This window comes from Eublepharis macularius, chromosome 2 (assembly GCF_028583425.1).
Source record: "Eublepharis macularius isolate TG4126 chromosome 2, MPM_Emac_v1.0, whole genome shotgun sequence".
Classification (NCBI taxonomy): Eukaryota; Metazoa; Chordata; class Lepidosauria; order Squamata; family Eublepharidae; genus Eublepharis; species Eublepharis macularius.
In genome coordinates this window covers 50,362,590-50,385,506 of record NC_072791.1, presented here as the reverse complement: position 1 = coordinate 50,385,506, position 22,917 = coordinate 50,362,590, and the positions used below count along the sequence as shown (strand labels likewise).

The 22,917-nt window shown below is 39.9% G+C and overlaps 1 protein-coding gene across 1 annotated transcript in view; it reads right to left on the bottom strand.

Annotated features, from left to right (window-relative positions):
- SNX6 (sorting nexin 6) overlaps positions 1-22,631 on the bottom strand; it is a 33,388-nt gene extending 10,757 nt beyond the window's left edge. The window contains exons 1-8 of the mRNA XM_054971025.1: positions 22,542-22,631; positions 22,306-22,353; positions 9,389-9,493; positions 8,754-8,864; positions 6,378-6,499; positions 4,473-4,596; positions 2,204-2,299; positions 340-445 (exon numbers count right to left, since the gene is read on the bottom strand). Of these exons, the coding sequence (XP_054827000.1) occupies positions 340-445; positions 2,204-2,299; positions 4,473-4,596; positions 6,378-6,499; positions 8,754-8,864; positions 9,389-9,493; positions 22,306-22,353; positions 22,542-22,547 (718 nt within the window). The 5' untranslated portion in view covers positions 22,548-22,631. The remainder of the gene's footprint in view (positions 1-339; positions 446-2,203; positions 2,300-4,472; positions 4,597-6,377; positions 6,500-8,753; positions 8,865-9,388; positions 9,494-22,305; positions 22,354-22,541) is intronic.
- Positions 22,632-22,917: the final 286 nt, after the last annotated feature.

Here is a 22,917-nt window from a genome sequence, read left to right as displayed (position 1 = left end):
ATTGGAAGGGAGGCACTTTGAGCTGTATCTGGAAATAGGAGATGAGAAGGTTGTGCTCTGCAGGTAGAAATTTTTCCATCTTCAGAAACACGCTGGTGGATCAAAGCACATTTATTTACCTCCTCTACAAACTGGAATTATTTTGTCCCGTACTTCCCCTATCCTTGGCAAAAATATTGCAAATTTGTCAAATATCAGAGCAGTCAGTCCACAAATTAAGCAAATTTTGTGCAAAAACAGCTGGATAATTTCCCATTGTTTACACTGAGGACAGAATTTGGGTTTATGTTTTTTATATACACACCTTATTTTGTATTCTCATTCAGAAAGCCAACTTACTTTTGTGGGATCTTGTCATTTTATCAGATTTGATAGAGGAATCTTTGACACGGTTGTGGTACTCAACAAGGAATGTTCTTTCATGCTCAAAGAAGTCATCTACATCCTATATGACAAAACAGAGTCTAGAAAATAATCTTTTTTCAGGGATACAGTTGGCCACCAGCTGAGCTGCTCATTCAGCCAAATAACTATTTCTTAAAATGAACAAGTGGAAGAGGCCCCAAACTGAAAAAGTAACAGTGGTCTTACTGCAACTATGTGCACTGGTTTCAAGGCCATGAAGACCAAGCAGGCAACACATTCTACAGTGGTACCATTGTGACAAAGCTAGTGGCCAATTTTAATGCCAGCTTCCATGTCAACAGATGAAAGAAGTTCTGTGAAATAAGTGTCTCAATGTACCATTTAGTATACAGAAATTATTCAGATCTGAGACTTTTTACTTAAAACTCAAAAGATACACATTAAGCATAAGAAATTATCACCCACCTACCAAAATACCCTGACAGTTACCAGAATAAAAACCTTAAATTATTAAATTGTTTTTATATTGTAACTTGCCTTGAGTCCTGAGATGCTCAGGAAAAAAGCAGGCATATAAATGTTCCAAATAAAGGACCAAAGATATTTTTTAAAGAACTGGGATCCAAACTGCCTCAAAAGCAAGCTTTAGTGGGGGCATGAAGGGCTGGCCAAAGAGGAAGGCCTCAAAACAGAAAAACCCTGGGTGATATTCTATACATCACCATTTGGAACCCAGTCAATATGAATTGTAAAGCCTTAATATTTGATTCAAATAAATAACATTCAGTATTACAGCAGTTTTGGCATGTTTTGATTTGTAAGCACGTGCAATTTTAATAGCATGTGTAAAGCAAAAAAACTGACTCTACTGGGATGATTTCCTTGGTATGTATTTAAAGTCTGGGTCACTAGATGCGAAGTAGAGACAAACGATTTGTCCCATCCAAAGAGATGTAGGGCAAGAAGACAGAGGCTTAGTTTAAACCATGGTTTTGAGAGATACCTGATCTGACTATTGCTTATGTGCTTGTCTGAATGCAAGACACTCCACTAACTATGATTAATTAGGATCCATCAAACAAGGATGTGCAGTTGATTTAACCACAGTCTTAATTTTGTTACATTCAATGTCTGAATGCAGACATACTGGCTTAATCCTGTTTCAATTCTGGCTTGTTCTCTGGTGAACCCTTCCCAGGCATCAGAGAACTGAAATCAGTATCAGTCAAGACAAACCAGGATTTCAATGATTACCTATAAGCTGGTTCCTGGTTTCACAAGCTAACCATAGTTAAAATAAACCTGGTCCCATGTGATGTCTTAACTGGGCCATAGTCAACTATAAATGGCAGGTTAAGACTACATTTGCTCCAGAGAGTTTCAGGATATTCGTATGCAGTGGTATTCCCCATGCCAATTTGTATGTTTGAATGTTGCAAGCTGTATTAGGCAGTATGACTGAGGCTACCATCAGGAATAGATTAGGATATTCAAGTAGCCCTTGAACAAACTGCTAGGGGAAAACTCAGTTTCCCTCATACAAACCAAAAGGCCTCTTCAGCACTATCAGACACTATAGAACTTGTTCCTGGCTAGCAATGGCCCTTCAGTGCACCAACCCAATGGGAACCTTCCCAGTAAGTTAAAGGGTCAGTCTGTCCTTGTCTAAGGAGGGTTGTTTTTTTTTAAGATATTCAAGGTGGGATTGTTGTTGTTTGTGGAACTGAATCTACTGACACTGATTTACTGGTACCTTATTCTCACAATCACGCTCCTGTAGCAAGTCACAGATGTGATATAGCTTAAAAGACAGTACTAAATACAGCTTAAGAATCACCTTTACTCCTGAAACAATGACACCATCAGCAGATTTAACCATGTTTTTAAAGAAGTCTTCTAGTTTTTCTTTCTTGTTTTTCCCACGAACACTCAACTGAAATGCAGAAAAGCACCACATTAGATTTTCTTATTTTAGAGTCAGGAACATTGCTTTCATTTTCTCAGAACAGAAGACAGAATCACTTCAATACTAGTTTCATTTCTGCCTATCCACTCATTTATTGTACTAGGAGACATTATTCATTTCAATCACATTCAAAATCTCACAGCTACTAGTAGTTGGTAGCTTAATCCTTCCTTACAAGAGCTTTTCAGACTTCCCTTTTTCCCCTGTTAATTACTAATGTCACTTTCCAACTGTTTGTGTTCTTCAATGTATTCTGATTTTGTGATACACTAGATCTATTTTACTGCTACATCTATTTTATTGTTACAAAGTCAGTGAATTGTTTAAAAAGTGTTTGTATACTGCACTTTTAGAAGTCAATTTTCTGTTAACAGCAATGCAACCATTTATATAATCAAATCAAAGGGATCAATATAACAAATCTGACAAGCAAACAGAAAACAGATGTTAGATATGAACATTCCCAGATATTGAAACAAATTTGAATTTTGCCTCAACATCCTCCCTCAATTTTCTGCCTCTATTACCCCCTCAACAACCAAGAGTAGCATTCACTCCCTGGATCATATTCAGAAATCTCATTAAAAGAGCCACATGTCTACTGTATGCCCTGCACACCACCCCAAGCATGTACAATAATATATAACATAACCTATATATCTATATCTATATGTATGTATGTATGTATGTGTATGTGTATATGTATACATACACACATATAGAGAGCCCCTGCAAAATTCACAGGGAGGATTCCAGGGAGCTGTGAGCCACAGCGGTGGTGATGGGGAGACTGAGGACTTGCAGAGAGGGGGGCTCCCACTCCTCTAGTTTTGTTCCCCCCAAAACAATCCTTCCATTAATATTCCACCACTCCCAAGAAAACCTTTTCCTATTCATTTCCCTGACTCCAGTTACTGGTTCCCAGGGAGGCCCAGGGCAGCTTGCAACCATGTTGGATCTGGCTCGCAGCCAAAACCTTTTGGGCTGGGGAGAGTCCAGGCCCACTCACAGCCCCAGAAGTTGGTCATCCACCAGCTTTCAGTGGGCAGGATGGTCCTGCTGCTCTGGCAGCGCAGCAAAGACAGGCAAGTCATTTGGAGCACCCAGCTACTACACGGTTCCTGTGGGGCCCATCCTGTTGATCTTTGGAGGTCTGCATGTGTACAGAAATAAGTATTTTTCAGGGTTCTCAGATTTTTCTACAAATTTAGGAAATTTTTTATCTATGAAATTTTTATATATATATATATATTCATATATATATATTCAGTTATATTCATATATATATATATATATGAATATAACTAGAGTACCTCTGAACATTTAAAGTTATCTTTCCCTACTACTAGTAGTTTTGTTTTACTGGCTAACATTCAACAGTGGTATGCCCCATTTCTCCACCTTATTCAGCTTCATATGTTGAATCAGCCTCATACACAGAACCGCTACACTTAATTGAAAGATAAAAGTGCTTGGCATGAGGGTAAATATTAGGGATGATTTAGGATTTCTCAACCCCCCACTGGTTCAATCTCGCAAACCTCCATGTAGCTCCATGTTAATTAATATATCAGTCTCAGAATTGCTTATGCTGTTCCAGCATTTCTTCAACTCTGTATTGGATTTTTGCTGGCTTTAAATCTTTGCAAATTTGCATTTATTTGACCGTTACATTGTTTATTGATATATCCTTGAAACTGACCATACTAACTCATACTGTGTAATCCGCCTTGAGTCTAGTGAGAAAGGTTAACATATGTAAGTAAGCATGTAAACATAAACAACATAAATAAGCCTTGATATAATTGTCACGGTCAAGTTTATGTTTTAAAAAATAAAATAATTTTATCTTGGACCCATAGTAAGGATGAAATTATTCCGATTTCTATAGAAATTGCCCATTTTACTGGAATATGGGGCAAGCGCCACAGGGAACAGTGCTCAGAAGAGTCACATGTGGCTCCCAAGCCACTGAGTATCACTGGTCTTGAAAGAGCAGAGTACAGTCAAGTTGTTCTTGCATTACAGTAACTCCTCAGAAAACCTGAATCAAAATTAGAAAGGTACAAATTACCTTGTACAGTTATATGGAAACATTTTGCACCTTTGGAGGGCTGCTGATACACAGTTTGGTACTCACATCCTGGTTATATTCCAAGAAGACGTGGAAATTTAAGTCCTTTCTCAAAATTGGATGTGCAGCTACACGACACAAGAAAACTTCATGCATGGCCACTGTCTTCTTGAATATTGCCAAATACTCACTATGGAGGAAATTAAAAAGCATAGTTATATAAATAGTGCATTTCTATCAGAAAAGCAATGCATTTAAATTAGAAGACTGCAGACGAAGGACTGACGGGTTAGTTCAAATCAGGACCCAGCCTCAACCCTAGTGATTTTTGGCAGAATCTCCTTAGAATTGCCAGGTCTCTACTGTAACTACAGCCCTGTAACCATACAGTCAAAGCTCTAGACGCAGCTATCCCATGTCCCTAGTGCATGCAGTAGAGATCCCATGTCCCAGCCCCCACAATCTCTACTGCTTATTTATTTACTTACTTAGGATTTTTATTCTGCCCTCCCCATAAGGACTCAGGGTGGATTACAACGATTTAAAACACATTAAAGATAATTCATACAATATAAAACCATAAAAAGTTTTAAAACTTAATGGTATACAACAATATAATAACCAGATGGCAGCAGTCAGTAAATGCTACTTAACAAAGCAAGGTGGTGGACAATCCTAGTAGGGAGGGTTGATGTTATGTTCTTCCTCTTGCCTGTCAATAGTGTGAATCCCTTCCCACAAGCTTCCCTCTTCAAAAGTGAGGCTTACACAATTCCAATATGGCACTCTAATATAGTATTTTCAAAATCACAGGAAAAAGCATGATTGGGAGAAGAATCTATAGCACCAGAAATACACACTTCAAAAATGGAGTAAAGGGAAAAACAAAGCAAAGTACATGGACCACAAGGGAATAACATAAAGACTGACATTTCAGGCTGATTCACAAACTGAAAGAAGTGTTTAAAACAACCTTATGAGCGGAATTCTACAAACTCTAGTTTTGCTTGCTATAACAATGTATATCCTCTAAAAGAGATCAGTTGAATACCAAATTTCCAGTTGCACAGAAGAGATGCAGCTAGCTATACGGAGATGCTATAATCACAGAAAGAGGAGTTCTGTTGCCCCTTGTAATAGTTAATGTGTATTTCAACAGAGCCTATGACAGGGAAGTAGATGAGGCCCATTCACAACAAGAAAGTTTCAGAATCCAACATGTGCTGGCTTCATTTACAAACTAACTACAATATGTAGTCACCATCCACTCTTTGTTCTTCTCCAAGCCCTCTGGAATGCACATGGGAAAAAGGTATGGAACTGTTCTTATTTGCACTGGGGGAAAAGAAGGCAAGGAAACAGCAGGATACCCTCGCACTTCTGAGAGAAGATGATCTTTACACTTTCTCCAAACCCCAAATGCAAACGAGCTCTGAAGGCCACATGCACCTGACAGCCAGGGGCATTTGCTAGCACGTGGATTTTTAAGGACATGAGCTTAATAGATGTAGTAAGGCAAGAACAATCACATTAGCAACAGGTGATTGGAGGCTAAATACACAAGTGAAAATTCACATATACCAAGGGCTTACAACTCATTTTGGAAAATGGTACAGGAATTGTTGTATATGAATAAGTAAAATTTAAGTTCAAAGCCCTCATCACCTAGGAAGCTCACTGAATGGCTTTGGGAAATTTAGAATCTGTCACTCTAACCTATTTCACAGGTTATTAGGCTAAAACATTTCTTTTCTGGAGAAGAGTGGGATAAAAATGTAATATATTCAAAACACTCCTGCTTCCACCGTCCACCCCCTGCACTTCCTACCATTGTGGTAATTAGTGCATATTTTTTCCTTATTCTTCAGTGAATACTCCAATCTGTCTCTTAGTGGAAATGAGTAAAATAGAAAGCACGGAAAAGCAAAGAGCACAAAAGAAAGGGAAATCCATAGAGAAATCCATACATACGCTTCCAGCTCTTGCTTCATCTTTGTGAATTCTTCCTTAGTCATCGACCCTTCTCCTTCACCAAGCTTCTGCAATTTCTCTCTTGAGGCATCAAAATCAGGCCTGGGTGGAGCTGGTGGGATCTGCCAAATGAGTCAACCAGAAAGTGCTCTTGAATCTTTGCGTTAGTTAAACAAGCAGCATATGAAACAGCATAACAATATTTTCCCAAAAGCTCTGCCCTCTTACAAACTGCGGGGGTTGGGGGCGATTGTCTTAAGAAAGATTTAGCTGGGGATTCTACTTACATGTTGCATATTGAATATTATGATTTTTTTACAAAATAATAAAGCATGTGGGTGGGATCTGTCTTGAGGAATGCCACAGGTTTCTATTCTCTCTCCCATGCTCTTTAATTTATATATTTATACACACACACACCTATACATATAACACATATATATAGATACAGAGCTGCTGAATGAGATTGTCCAGAGCTTTGGAATTGGGTGTCATCAATATGCAGATGACATGTAGCCCTGTATTTCATTATCCAAGACACCAAATGCAACTATTTGGTTCTGAAGCACTACTTTGTCAGGTAGCTAAGGCAGAAAACGCTGAAGCTGAATTCAGACAAGACAAAGGTAATGCTGATATGCTGGAGGGAATGAATTCAATTATCCTAGATGGAGCAAAGCTGGCTTTCTCAGAGCAGGTTAAGAGCTTGGGAATGCTCATGGACTCTGCCTTGCTCTTTGTAAAGTAGGCTGGCATGATGGCTCAGAGCCTTTTATCAGCTGCATTTGGTGTGTTAACAATCTCACTACCTAGATTCAGCTGATCTGGCCATGCTGGTGTATGCTTCTGTAATCTCACTGTTGGATTTACGTGTGGTTGCCCCTGAAGACCACCCGGAAACTATAACTGGTCCAGAATGTGGCAGCTCAACTACTGCCAGGGGCTTGCTGCTGGGAACACGTTATTCATTTTGAAGTAACTACATTGCTTGCCAGTCTGTTTCCAAGCTCAATTTAAGGTGCTGGTTATGACCTTTAAAACCCTTCATGAGCTGGGACCCACATATTTGAAGGACCACCTACTTCCATATGCCCTGATGTGTCAATTACAGGCCACAGGGAGCCAGTTGTTGGCTGCCCCACCACTTAGAGTGGCCTATCTGGCATCAACCAGAGTCCAGGCCTATTCCACCATGAATCCAATAGAACAGGCTAGGCAAAACTAAATTATTCAGGAGGGCTTTCTACTTAGTCACTTAGGCTGTGTCATAAGAAATAGCTCAAAGAGATATCTTGGTAAGAAACAAGGAGTACAGACTACGCTATTGGATACTGTCTGCTGATGTAGATATGCTCCTTCTGGGTAGTTCCACATTGCTAAAAATGTCATGTTAATTAATTATGCTTTAATTTCAGAAAGGTTTCATCTGTTTGGCTTTATGCAAATTTTTAAATTTTCTGCAGATAGTGCAGATGTGGAACAAACTCCCCACTTGATCCCCAAAAGATGCCCCAAGCACATCTGAGCTTTGTTTTGGCTTTAAAAAAATGTGCGGAACTAAAAAGTCAGCATTCCTATTTTAATTACCTTATTTGTAATCTCTCTACCAACCACCTTTTTCATTATCTAACTACTGTAAATAATTAGTCCCACAAAGTTATATATTGGTTTTCTTTCATACTAGATAATTTGCTTTTTCCTTACAGACATGGTGTTTTATGTCTCTATCTTCTAAAACGATTAATACTGCCAGTTAAAAAGCAATTCCCAACAGGCACATGAATCTGCCTTACAACATTATATTTAATAATATGGCGATAAAAATGTTCAGGCCCTATAAATCCACTTGAACACATGAAGCTACCTTATCCTCAACTGGCTACTGATCTGCCAAAGTCACTATGGTCTACCCCGACTGGCAGTCGCTCTACAAGGTCTCAGACTAAAGTCTTTCATATCACTGGCTACCTGGTGATTTTAACTGGAAACACCAGTAATTGAGCCTAAAACCTCCATGCAAAGAAAATGTTCTATCACTGAACCACAGCTGCTTGCCTTATTTAAGTGAAGCAATTTAAATATTATCTATTGAAAGTAAATCTATATTACCTATTATTATCTATATTATCTATTGAAAGTAAAAACCCCAAATTCACCAGCATGATTGGTGTTATAGTTACCAAGTTTAAACCAGAAATGAAATGTTAAATCACACAAAATTTCAGGCAAGAAGATAATGCAATAACTGGAAGGTTACAAGAATGTACTAGAATAGTCTCAAGCATTTCATTTCTTAAAATCAAAAATAAAGTACCAGCTTTCAAGAGGCAACATGACCAGATCCCCTGCTTAATAGTTCTTCACAAAAACACTTACAATGTAGCCTGCATAATCTTCATTCTCAACAAAGGAATCATGAAGCCAGATAAACTCTTCATGTTGTCGGACAACTGAAAATTCGTTTTGTTTAAAATTAGGTAAAGAACTCTGCAAAACAGATGGGGAAGGAAAGCATAAGTTAAGTTAAGGTTTGTCATTTAGCCTTGCTGCATTTTTAAAAATATGAAATATATACTATACTTCAAATATCAACTACCAAGAAAAGCAGCAGCATATTCTAAAACAATGAAAGTATTGAAAAGAACTTTGATGATTTAGACTTCAGGCCTAAACAGCATTCTGAAATATGGATACATTCAAAGAAGAATTTAATAAAAATCAGATTAGCAAGATATTGGTTGAAAGATTACAAAAAAACAAACAGTAGCATCCCACATCAAACCTTTCCATGTACTTTGCTTGCATTTTTGACTGGTAACTGGAGGATAGATGCACTGTTACTAAACATATTTACACATAATTAAGTCTCATTGCAATCCATGGAATTTCCAAGTAGTATGTTTACAAGAGCAACTTTGGATGGCAAGCTATCAAATTTCTCTTGACATATAGTAAAAGCAAAAAATTGAGCAGATATCAGATATAAAAACTACACACCAAGCTGGTTTTACCTTTGTATGGACTGTAAATTTGACTTTGTCTCTTTCACTAAGAGCATCTGAAATGTCCACTTGCAAGGCAGAATCAGTTTGAAGATCTACGTTGACTGGTCTAAGCTGAACAAAAGAAAGAACTCAACTTTAGTAAGATCCAGAAATAAGAGCAACAAGCACAGTGTAGAATTTTGCATATATCCTTTAGCTTTTAAAAATACTGCAGCAAGTACCATAACAACAACAACATTCGATTTATATACCGCCCTTCAGGACAACTTAATGCCCACTCAGAGAGATTCACAAAGTATGCCATTATTATCCCCACAACAAAACACCCTGTAAGGTGGGTGGGGCTGAGAGACCTCCAGAGAACTGTGACTAGCCCAAGGTCACCCAGCTGGCTTCAAGTGGAGGAGTGGGGAATCAAACCCGGCTCTCCAGATTAGAGTCCTGTGTTCTTAACCACTACACCAAATTTATAGAGACCAAAGGGAATTACTCCAATATGACAATGTAATGAAAATTCACTTCAGCTAATTTTTTTGCCTTTGTAAAGTTAACATAACTCTGATCTGGATAGTCCAGGCAAGCCTGAGCTCTTCAGATCTCAGAAGTGAAGCACAGTCAATCTTGGTTAGTAATTGGATGGAAGACCAACAAAGACCAAGGTTGCTATGCAGAGGCAAGCGATGGTAAACCACCTATGTTAGTCTCTTGCCTTGAAAAACCCTGCAAGGATTGCCATAAGTCAAGGGCACTTTCCACCAAAGTTAATATGAAACACAATCATGTTAAGAATGCTTTAAACAGCTTAGTTCCACACAGCTCAGTGTTGTTTCAAGGGCTCCAATAGATCAAGCCCCTATATGTACAGTGTTTTGATTGCCAGAACTAAACAGCTCAGAAGGCAACTGTGCTGGCATGCCAGTACCTTACATGGGCCTCATTTAAAAGGAAGTAAGCATGTTGTCAAAGATGCCCAAGGAAGCAAATACAGAAGCTAAGATAAGATGGTCAGTAAGAAGAGTCTGCGCTTCTCTGTGGTGATGCTTTTCCTCTGAACTCCCTGTTGAAAGAAAACTATTTGATCAACTTACTATAGAGCTTTAGGAAGATGGCAATACATTTTTTGCTTTGAAAAACAAATTAGATAGAAATTGAATCTTTTTAATTAAACTGGCTGTATATAAGGACAGAAGAGCACTGCTGAATCAGACCACTGGTACATCTAGTCCAGCATTCTGTTTTACACCGCTTGCCCTAGAAGGCAAACAAACAAGGCATAAACGCCAAGGCCATCCCCTGATGTTGCCTCCTACCATTGGGTTTCAGAGGTTTACAGTCTCTAAACTCACTATGGCTTGTAAACTGTAACAACTGATAGACCTCTCCTACATGGACCGGTCAAACCCCTTTTAAAGACATCTATGCTCATGGCTACAATAACATCCACTGGCAGTGAGTGCCACAAATTACTTGTTGACTAAAGAAATATTTCCTTTTTTGTCTATCCTAGACCTAATGCCCATCAACTACACTGGGTGCCCTCAAGTTCTAGTAATATCAGAAAGGAAAAAAATCTCTGTTCACTTTCTCCAACCCATGCAAAATATTATAAACTTATGCTTACATATTATGTTAAGTGTGTTTTTACATTTTAAGACTACATTGGTAGCCACAATGATACTCATTCCTGGTTGGTGCATGGTGCACCTTTGAATAATGAAGAAAAAACCCCAAAGCAATTTAAAATCTGACGTCTTAAGAGGTACTATACCATCAATGTTTTTCTTCTCTTAATGTGCAACAGCCTCTTCTTCTACTAAAAATAATAATCCACTGGGAAAAAACGAAATTCCAATACAAATATTCAGCTGCTTCGTTTACTACTTCCTTGAACACATGTACTGTACATGTAGTTGTATCTTACTATATGAATATTTTCTTACTACAGTGAATATTTTTAAAAATCTTTTCAACTTTAATTTTACATAAATACATCTTGCCTTGTACTTCCTGTACATCTCAGCCCTTTGACCGGGATGTTTATTTTTTCCTATATGAATGCCTAACTAATGGGAACCTGCCACACTACATCTGGAGGACTCTAGTATTACAAAGGCCATGCTCCTACTGAAATGTCACACATACCTAATGAAGTTTGTAAAAGGAAGAAAAGTCTTCACCTTCCTTGCAGCTCACTGAATATTTATTTATTTGCTGAATATAACTTTTAAGCCCTAATGGCTCACAAGTGTTTTACAATTAAAATTGCAAAGTCAATCAGACGTGGTAAATGGAGACACCTTTTCCATATATGTGTCCTTCCCCAAACCCAGTGTTCTGGCTACTGAAATTCCCTTTCCTCCTTTAAAGAGCCAGTGGAAAGGCCAACGAAAATAGTGTATTTACCTACAACAACATTAATATTTCAAAGAGGATTGAGCTTTCCCTTGCCTTGTCAGAGAGGGCAACAAGGTCCAGATTCCGTTTGACAGTTGCAGAGGCCCTGAGGTTGAAGTGATGTTCAGTTTTTCACTCCAGCCCTCAAGATGCTCTAGCCACTGACATCTCCCTCTTCACAAAAAGGATGGCAAAGTCTGGAATAATACAGCCCTATCACATCAGAAGCTGATCTTCCCAGCGATCTCCTACACATGCTCATAGATTTTTGGGGGGATTTGTTTCAAGCTGGAATAAGAATATACACATACACCACACTAAAGTTTCATGCAGGTAGCACTATATAACACACATCCAGCAATTAGTTTTAAAAAAAGAAAGATGAATACAAAGTCAAAAGTAAGTTCCCTCCAAATTTGGTGAAGTTTGATTGAAAAATGACTCCTCCAGCCCACCAGATAGCTCTCAGAGTGATTTTCGCATAGAAAACAACGGTCAATTTTTTTTTGGAAACACCTGAATCAAATTAAAGAATCAATTTGGAATTCTGAATTTTTTCTCAGATTTTGGGGGGGGGGGCGGGAATCAGACATCGATTTTTTTTGGTGCACACCTCTATCCTCTGTACCATCTCTCAATTCTCCCTCCCCCTTCAGTCTCCTTTTTGGTTCTGTTGCTATCTCCCTCCACTCTTACCCTCTTCACTGAGCTTCACAGCCAACAACACATAAGGCTTTTATTCTCTGTTTGTTATTCAACCTTTATATGAGCACCTTGCCCAGTTGATGCATAGTTTTGGACTGGGTTATCACCAATATGCGGATGACACCAAGTTGTATCTGTTGATGGGCAGCTGGCCGGACTCTGCCCCAGATGTCCTAGTGAGAGCTTTGGAGGCTGTAGCTGGGCGGGTAAAGCAGAGCTGGCTGAAGTTGAACCTGGCAAAGACGGAGGTCCTGTACTTGGGCCAGGGTCTGCCAGATTTGGGAATCCATCTCCCGGCCTTTGATGAGGCACTATTAGTGCCTGTCTCATCAGTCCAGAGTCTTGGGAGTGATACTGGACTCTTCTTTATCGACTAAACGGACTGGGACCAGCATACATGAGGGACCGCCTCTCCCCGTATGTACCCCAGAGAGCACTAAGATCAGCAAATAAGAACTTACTGGTGGTCCCTAGCCCCAGGGAGGCTCAGGCCTTTTCAGTTCTGGCCCCAACCTGGTGGCACTCTGTCAGAGAACACCCAAGCCCGCCAAGATCTTATATCTTTTCAGCAGGCCTGTAAGACAGAGAGATTCCACCAGGCATACGGTTGAGGCCAGTCTTTGGCTGTCTTGGGAACCTCTCTATGGTCTCCCACCAGGGGGGCTATGAAATCATCTGCCCCCCCTATAAGTGCAGTCACTGGAATTTTATTAACTGCAGTCCCCATCCTACCCTCTTTTGTTTACATTATGATTGGGGAAATTGGAGAGGGCTGTCATCTGAGATGCTGACCGCACATGCTTTGAAGTTTTTGGATTTTTAAATGTATTTAAATGTTTTAATGTGTATTAAGCATTTTATTGTATCCCTCCCTGAGCCTGTTTGCAGGGAGGGCAGGCTAAAAATCGAATTAATAAATAAACAAATAAAACTATTCAAAATAAAAACTATTCAAAAGCAAGATGGGACTCATATTTTGAGAGATGGACTACTTATAGTATGGTTTCAATACAGAAATAGATTAAGCCCGCCAACTTCACCACTGATATCACCAATAGACTCCTATTATGATGCTATTACAAGAAATAAAACTGAGCACGTAAACTATGAATTTTTGGTGGATAAACAAGGAAATATAAGGGCAGGGCAAGAAAGTCAAGCTCATGGGAAAAATGTTTCATGGTTAATGTGCTATCAAATGATGTCCAAATTTAAAGAACAAATATCCAAGAAGGTAGCAGATTAAGAGAGAAAACAGTTTGAACAACTAATCAGTGGAGATTTAAAGCATTTATTAGGAAAAGCATACAAAATTTTATTGAAATATGCCACAGAAACAGAACAAGTTAAAAACTGTATGATAAAATGGATGAAATTTTTTGGAGAAAGTGTCTCTATGAGTCAATGGGAAAAATTTTGGACCAAAGAAATCAAATTTTCAGACTATCAATTGTTAAGAGAGAACTGGTACAGAATATTCTTCAGATGGTATATTTCTCCTAAAGACACTGCAAGAACCAATAAGGGCTATAGTGGACAGTGTTGGAAAGGTCAATGCACGGATGCAACGTTTTATCATATGTGGTGGACATGCACAAAAGCAAGAAGATACTGTATAAATATACATGAAGAGATCCAAAAAATATTCAAGCTTTGCTTTGAGCTGAATCCTAAAAATATATTATTAAATATTTTACTGAGGAATATTAGAAAAGAACATGACAAATTTTTAAAGGATATGGTGACAGCCGCGAGAGTTATAGATGCAGCAAAATGGAAGACAGAATTTTGTCCAGATGTGAATGGATGAATAAACTGCATGAATATGCATCTATGAGTAAACTAACTTCTTATATGCATAACTGACCAATGCTGGAGTTTAAGGGAAAATGGAGAGGTTTGATTATGTAGTTGGAAATTAAGAAAAATCAAGAATAGTTAATATATGAAATAGTTAATAGTTAAGAATAGTTAATTATGAAATTAAGATCTCAAATGCAGAATGTAAAATGTGAAGTATAAGACAGAATATAGAATATTAAGTATAAAATTTTGGCTATAAGTAATTAAGGAAAGGAATAGTATTCTGTAATTTAGTTGTGCTGTTATGTATCTCATATATGCTTTTTTGTTGCAGCCTAAATCTACTACTTTGTGTATATTTACTATCAAAGCTTTTTATGCACTTTCTATTGTCTTTTTCTTTGTAAATAAAATCAGGGCTCATTTAGAGGGGGAACACACAGGAACGCAGTTCCGGCAGTTCCCCAAAGAGGTCACATGTCACCTGATTCTCGGCCATTTTGGGCCCGTTTTGGCCTGGATTGGGACCAACACGGCCTGGATCAGGCCTCTGACAGGAGGTGGATCACTCTCCCACTCATCAGCAGCCCAATCCTGACCGTTTTGGGCCCCCTTTCAGCCATTTTCAGCCCCTTTTGCCATTTTGGGCCCAATTTCAGCCCTGAATGGCCAGGATTGAGTCCAAAACAGCCAGGATATGTGATGTCAGGGGGTGTGGCATATGCAAATCAGTTATACTAATGACGCACTTCCGGTGATGGCAAGAGGTGTGGCATATGCTAATAAGTTATGCTAATGAGTTCCTCCAGCTTTTTCTACGACATGACCCCTGAATAAAATACTTAAAAAGCAAAAAACAAAAAATAACCTTCAAGTTCAAGCCATTATGCAGTAACTAAATGTCCTAAATACTGGCTTAAGACCTATGTAGCCAGGGTATAGGAAACGAAAACACTTTCCAAAGAAAAGTGACTCAGCAGATGGTTTTGAGAGACAGATGGGACAAACCAAAGCACTACACAAAGATTTGCAGAGAGATTACAAAGCAAAGTGACAGCCTGAAAGAAAGCTTCACTGAGAAGTAAGATGGGAGAAGGAAAAAAAGAATGCAGTGATGAAAAGCTATCCATAATGTCCCTGACATGTTTTAAGAATGATCAAACTATTGTGTTATTTTTGTAGACTTTGAATCAGTACACTTACCTTTTAAAGTAATCATCAAGAATGGTGATTTGCAGAATACCAGTTTTCTGCATGAACCCTCTTATGGAATCACTAAAACGAGTACTGACATGATGGTCTGGGGGTGGGTGGGTGCGGAATGAGATAGAGTAGCCATATCAAAGACAGCAGTCAAAAGCAGCACTAGGCTAACTGTTAATATGGTTGATTATTAAAACACTTTTACCTGCCTTTTCTCATGTTTCAAGCTTTAGGATTAGACATTAAGTCATGGTTAAAAAGGTAACATTGTGATGGTGTTGGTCTGTAGTTGGCCAATAGAATATACCACTCAGCTTCCGAGTTAACTCAACTGGCCAAGTTAAAGCCTCCATCTTTGTACAAAATAAGATTTCATACCCTGTCGCAGTATACTCCACTATAGTTGGCAATCAGAAACTGTAATTTTTGCTGAGACTGGGCAATTCCATGTGGAACATCTAACTGCAAATGAACACTTTAAAAGCACTCCTTAATATCCAGAGAAAAGTTTTGCTCATAGGGGCAGAGTGTCCAAATGGATTTTTACAACAAAAGACCCCTCCCTCCAGACAACCACAACAGTGCTTATCCCTGCATCTTATGGGGCGAAGAAAAGCATGGATTGTTGGGTTTTTAAATCTCTCCCCCTCCCCCAGTGATTGTTCCAATGGCTTTAGGAGAATCTGTAGAATCAGCAGAAGCAACTCAGAAACTGAAGCATCGAATATCTTTCATCAACTATGCTGAATGAATCAAGACAAGTAACTACTGAGATAGTAACAAGTCTGTAGGTCCTTGATGCATCAGGTACCACCTTTACAGGTAACCAGGTTGCACAGGACCAGGTCCCACAGATGAGGGGGAACCCTAAAAGTGTCTGCATACACAGTCATGTTTTACAGTGATGCCCTTCCTCATCTGAAGTCTCCAGAGGAATTGCTAAGAAACCTTGAAACCTCTAAGAGACACACACCTGCAACTCGGACAAAAAGATCAGTCTTGTGATAAATAAGCATCCATCTGGCATATTGTTTTGCAAAACTAGAACATGTTACAGGAAAGGGAATGTCTTCTGGTGCCACATTAAACAATAAATGAGGGGGGAAATATAAGTCTACACTTCATTCTCCATCTCCAAGGGATGGTGATCACCCTGGAAACACCCCAATCAAGGGAAAGGTATAAAGACCCTGGATGAGAGCAGACTTCTGTCAACTTGGGGTCCACTTGCTTTGTGGACACTGTCCTGCTCTCTCCTAATGCCTTCAGAGACATACTCCTGGCACTTTATGGATTTCATCCTTTTTTCAACGAGAACTTTTTCCCTTTTAATTTTTGGATTTTCCCTTGTTCTGTGGTTTTTTCATTCCCATTTCATTTTACTACCTCTCCTCTCAGTTCTTAGGAATCTGAGGACTAAGGGGTCCACAGGCCTACAAAGGTCTTACATCTTCAATCTCCCTGGACCTCTGTAGCTATGAAACTGCCAAGGAACTGAGCTGTAACTAGAAGTGACGAAGGCTGGTAGGGAGGCCATTTGTATTTTTTAATGTTTAGAGTGGCTAACATGCATTAAGCTTACTCTCACATCTGTAGCTTTTTGTTTCAAGTGTTTTTGCAATGCATAGTGGTTTATAGTTTCTCTCTCCACTATCAAGTGTCTCCTCTTCTAGATACTGCTTTAAAGCCATACTGTACATTCATACTTTATCTGTTTATGCAGTCGTCTTCTGTATCCCATCTTATATACATTATTCCAGTGTTTCTCTGTCCACACCTTTTATTATTTATGTGTTGAGCAGGTTGCTTTTATAATATTGCCTTCCAATAAACCATAAACTGTTTAGTTTGTATTAGTAACCCATTGGAATCTATGACTTCCTAGTAACAGTTGTGTATCCACTGGGATGATAGGAACCTGTCACTGGGATGATAGCAGAAGCCTCCTGCTTAAAGGGACCAAATCAACACTAACTGGGTTAATATATGAGAAGAGCATTTCTCTAGACTTTAACGGCACATCAAAAAACCCACATAAACAGGTCCAACCACTGCCTCTATCCACAGTCTCACCAAATATGAAAAGCCACCATCAAAGTGAAGAAAGTGTGGCACAAGGTGGGACAGACAAAAAATACTAGGGGTGAGAAAAATAGTTGCAACTACCTTCACGCTGTTTGGAACAAGGTATGTCTTCCACTATATTGAGAAGGGGAAAGACTGCTGTGACATCCAGCCCATGACGTAGGTGAAGAACAGTGTGTCAGGTGGTTAGAGCAATAAACCAGGACTGAAGACCCTTGTGTTCAAATCCTCAACCAGCCATGTGAGTTTCTGGGTAAACGTAAACCTGCCACACTCACTTAGCCTGATCTACCCCATAATGGTGAGAATAAGAACCACCAAGCATACATACTTTGGAGGAAAGGCAAAATAAAAATGTAATACAGGTACAGGTCTCCTTTGTTTATGAAGAGGGTAGAAAGATCTTCCTGTAAAAGGGAACAAAGGCAAAGAGAAAAATAGGATCATCCCAAATGAAAAGGTGGAAGGAAGGGCATGGAATAGCCCAGCTGAGGAAGTTAAGAAAGCTCCCACTCTCCTGGCTTTCCATAAATGATGCAAAATTGAATTATTCAGGAGGTATTTCTACTCAGATTACAGGGCTGTGTCATAAGAAACAGCTCAAAGAGATATCTTGGTAAGAAGCAGGGAATACAGACTAGGCTGTTGATGCAGATGCAGGCTCCTACTGAGTACGTTCCACGCTGCTAAAGATATGTTAATTAATTATGCTTTAATTCAGAAAGGTTTAATTTCTGTTTGGTTTTATGCTAATTTTCAATTTTTCTGCAATCATACCCTATTGTATCTCTTTTCACTGAATGTCCTAACTGTTAATCATATTGTATTTTATTCAGTGAATGTCCTACTATTGATTATATTGTATTGACTTGCAGTGTGCAATCTGCCTTGGATCTCAGTGAGAAAGGCAGACTAAATATTAATAATAAATAATAAGGATGGCACAAAAAAGCGCTAGAAAAATGAGAGCCAACATTACTTCCTAGATGGAAGGAGGAAATGAAAATGCAGTCAAGCTATCCCTCATTGCAATGAAAAGCATTTAAAGAAAGATGGAAAGATAAGAAGTAAACCTGAGGATGGCAAGAGGAGACAGCAAATGGAAGGGCAAAAAGAAAGTTCAAAAAGAAAGTTCAAAAAATAAAAGTCAGAAGCTGTTTTCAGACTACAATAAGGGAAATGAGGAGATGAGGGGGATTAAACAAAAAAGAAAAAAGGAAAATGAGGGAACAAGAGAGGAGTAAAAATGGGGAAGGAAAGGTGAATGAAAATCTTACATCTTAGGAAATTGCACCCTCCCTTGTATGAAAAAGGGGAAGAAAAGGAAGAGAGGAAAGATAAACTGAAGCCACCCATATGATGACCTGGTGTGAGAGATTTCTGGTTGTTCTCATACCACATTTTCGCCCAACTGAAAAAAAAAGGGTTCATGGGAACTCACAAGCATCTCTCTCTCTCTCACTCAAATCTCTTCTATTTTTCTTTCTCATCAATGCTCTTACAGAGATTCTTTCTCTTTTCACTAAGAGCTCTTCCTGCTTATTCCCACTTTACTTCACCATTCTCTGATCAGTATGGGGGAGTCAGCCCCCTCGAAGGGCAAACCTATCAAGTCAATCAACTGGTAAATAGACCTGCAACCTCTCCCTCTGCCCTCAGCTTTTGGAGCTACCCTGGCTTCACCCTAGAGACTTCCCTGTATCAACAGCACTTGCACATGCAGATGCTTCCCAGTCATCTGGGTGATAAATGTACTTATAAAATGAAAGTTGACAAGAGGATTTGTGAAAAGAAAAAATGTAAGAACAAAAAAAGGAAAATTGTACAGCTTGCCATTTATAAGGGTTCAAAGATACATCTTAGATGTTTTTAACCAATAATTACATATATATCGCTGCACCGTAAGGTATGCAGGCACTTCTTCATTTGTGCCAGCAAGAAAAATAGCAATTAAAGTTAAAAACACCTGAACACAGAAAGCCTCCATGCTATCCACTGAGCCTTATTCAGAAACTATACAAAATACCTGCTGCCTAAAGACAGCAGTGGGATTTGTGTCCAAACAATCATTCTTCCATTCTTCCAACAATAAACAACAATGAATTGAGTGCTATTGCCAATACATTATCAGGCAAGCTTGGCAGGTTTCAACATTGTAAAATGTTTTTTCAGACAATTATTCTTAGGAATTGAGAATATATTACTGTTTTATTGGTTTTTAAATGGGGATGGGAGATAAAACCATAGGTATATAGAATAATTAAAATAAAAAACTGTTATGAATTCACCTGCTAGGAGGCAACCTCAAGGGAAGGCTTTGGCCTCTGTATCCTGTTTGTTGGTCCTCCAAAGTATTAGTTGGCCACTGTGTGAAACAAGATGCTGGACTAAATGGACCAGTGGTCTGATCTAGCAAATTTCTTCTTATGTTCTCATTGGCTGTGCAAATCAAACCAAAACCAAGGACAAAATTCTTATTCATGTGTTTCCCCTCACATGGTGGATGCTGTAATCACCATCACACACATAAATATGGTGCTTTGAGCGAGATTAGTTAACAATGCTTGAAAGTACTACACTGGTTACACTTCTTAAAATATACTCAAGTATGAAAGAAAATAGCTAAGTACACTTGACTAGTTGTAGAAGTACTTTTTATCCCAAGAACAAACATCCTTTCAGATATGCCAAAACAATTTATAGAGAAACAGAAGTTTCTCAGACTTTTTAAATGTCCCATTAGACATGAGAACTGTTGACTTCTACCTAAATAATTTTAAATTATAAATTCATTCCTAAATACTTATTGCATGTAAGAAATCCCACTGATCGTGACTGTTAAGAAATGCAAATCTTTTGATTGGATACTAAACAATATCAACACTAAACTTAAATCTTCATTCAAATGGAACTAGCCACCTCACAGAGCTAGTTAAACTACCATGTTAGGCCACTACTGCAACTATGATTCTCTGGTCACCAGGAATTACTCTGAATAATCTAAAACAGGCCTTCAAAATCAAAATCTACTACAAACCCTACTTTTATGACTTCTACGATCATAATGTCAAACTCTGTAACAATATACTTCGGATTCTTTGAATCTCTGAGTTGATTACTTGTTCTGCCAATTTCAATCTACCAATCCCACTAACTCAATCTAGGCACAAGAGAAGGAGACACTAAAATGACTCTCAGGACCTAAGCAAGTAATTATCGATGTATTGTCGAAGGCTTTCACGGCCGGAGAACGATGGTTGTTGTGGGTTTTCCGGGCTGTATTGCCGTGGTCTTGGCATTGTAGTTCCTGACGTTTCGCCAGCAGCTGTGGCTGGCATCTTCAGAGGTGTAGCACCAAAAGACAGAGATCTCTCAGTGTCCAAACTGAGAGATCTCTGTCTTTTGGTGCTACACCTCTGAAGATGCCAGCCACAGCTGCTGGCGAAACGTCAGGAACTACAATGCCAAGACCACGGCAATACAGCCCGGAAAACCCACAACAACCAAGTAATTATCGTAAGAAAAGATTTACTGTGAATCTTACAACTTCACCACAACCACACTTAACTGTCTATAGGATCACCTTATTAAATTGCTCATACTTATAAAATGGATTGCCTTTTGTTAAGTAGGTGTAGGATATCCTTGCTTTAATTACATTCACTTGGAAACAAAAGAGATGGGGAGCATCCTATAGAACCATTTCAGATTTCACAGTGATAAATTTAAACAAAGACAAAACATTCCATACAGCACCAGACAAGAACTGGAATCTACCACATTAAATAAACTAGTGATTACTCTGGGACTAAGCAATTTAAATTGGCTTAAATTGTCCTGCTACATTCATTACTATAACCAATTCCTGCGGTTACACAGATCAATACAAAGTTTGCCTTCTGTCCCATGGACAGTTTCTTCTAATCACTTCCTGCCCTTAGCTCTCTAAAGCATTATATTCTACTACCAATTATTTATGATGTTCAATACACAGGAAACATTTTCTTGCCCAATGAGCGCCAGGCACTGCATTCCAAGTGCTCCAAAGATTTCTCATACTACAAAAGCTGTCGATGCTCCTCTAAACGGAAGAAACCATACATAGTCCACCAACCCAAACTGAAACAACTTAACCTACCTAACCCAATAAACTGAAATACATTCGACGCAGTTTAAAGTACACCACTACAAAAACATTGCTAAAATCGATACAACCGTGACAGAGGTACAGAAATACTGAAGGGCTTACAGGTACACATCCCCTTCATCAACGAAGGGAACTGCAATTCATTAACTGCTCACAATAGGTTTAGTTAAACATTAAATGCATTTTTTTAAAAAATTGCCCCCGAGGGAGAAGGGCATTTTAACAACCCCGAGAGAAGAAACTGAATAGCCCAGGGCGATCCTACATCCCAAACAGCATCGCTTGCAGCCAGGAGTTCCCAAAGAGCCAAAGCAGCTCAATTTGCCATGAACGTGACCCAGCGCTGGCTCAGGGAGCCTCGGCCGAGACGCCGCCGTCGCGCCCCCTCGGCAGGCAGGCAGGCAGGCAGGCAGGCAGGCAAGCGAGCAGCCCTTCCCCACCCACAGGAGGAAGGAAGAGATAAACGACCCCCACATATTTGCCCCTCCGCTTGCTCACGCCACCCACCCTTGGCCGAAACCGACCTCCCCCTGAGAGGAAAATCAAAACCAAAGCCCTCCACAGGCAGGGGGGCGAGCGCACTTACGCCTCGGTCCTCTTCGGAAAGGAAATCTGGGCCGTCGTCCGAGCCTTCCTGCTCCGAGAAAGGGCGGAGGCGGGAGAGAGCGAGTCAGACAGGGAGCCAGGGGTAGCCGTTGGGGCGGGGACGGAGGGGGGGGGGGGAAAGGGAGAAAGCACAACGGTTAGTGAGCCGGTCGCCGACACCTCCGCCCTCTTCCCCCCAGCCGGACACCTCGCGGCCGCAGCTCCCCAGGAACCTACCATCATGGCTGCTCTCAGCCCTCGCTCCGCTCCTTCAGCAAACACAGGCCCAGCCCGCCAGGCAGCCCAGACCAGAGGGGCGGGATTAAGGCGGGACGGGGTGGTGGTGGCTGCAGCGGGGACAAGCCGCCGCCGCCACCGGCCCAAGGGTTGCTGCTGAGTTTGCGCTAGTCCGCGGCTTCCTCTGGGGGCGAGTGCTGGGCGGTGAGGCTACTTTATAGGCAATGAGAGGAAAGGTGTGATGGAGGGGAGGGGGCGAGCGCTGCGGCATCGGTGTCGCAGGTCTGGGCGAGAGGAGCGTTTCAAGGGTTAACCTCTGGCGGAGTGCGAGAGGTAACGTATGGAGAAGGTGTTTAAGGGCAAAAGTCTCTGCCTC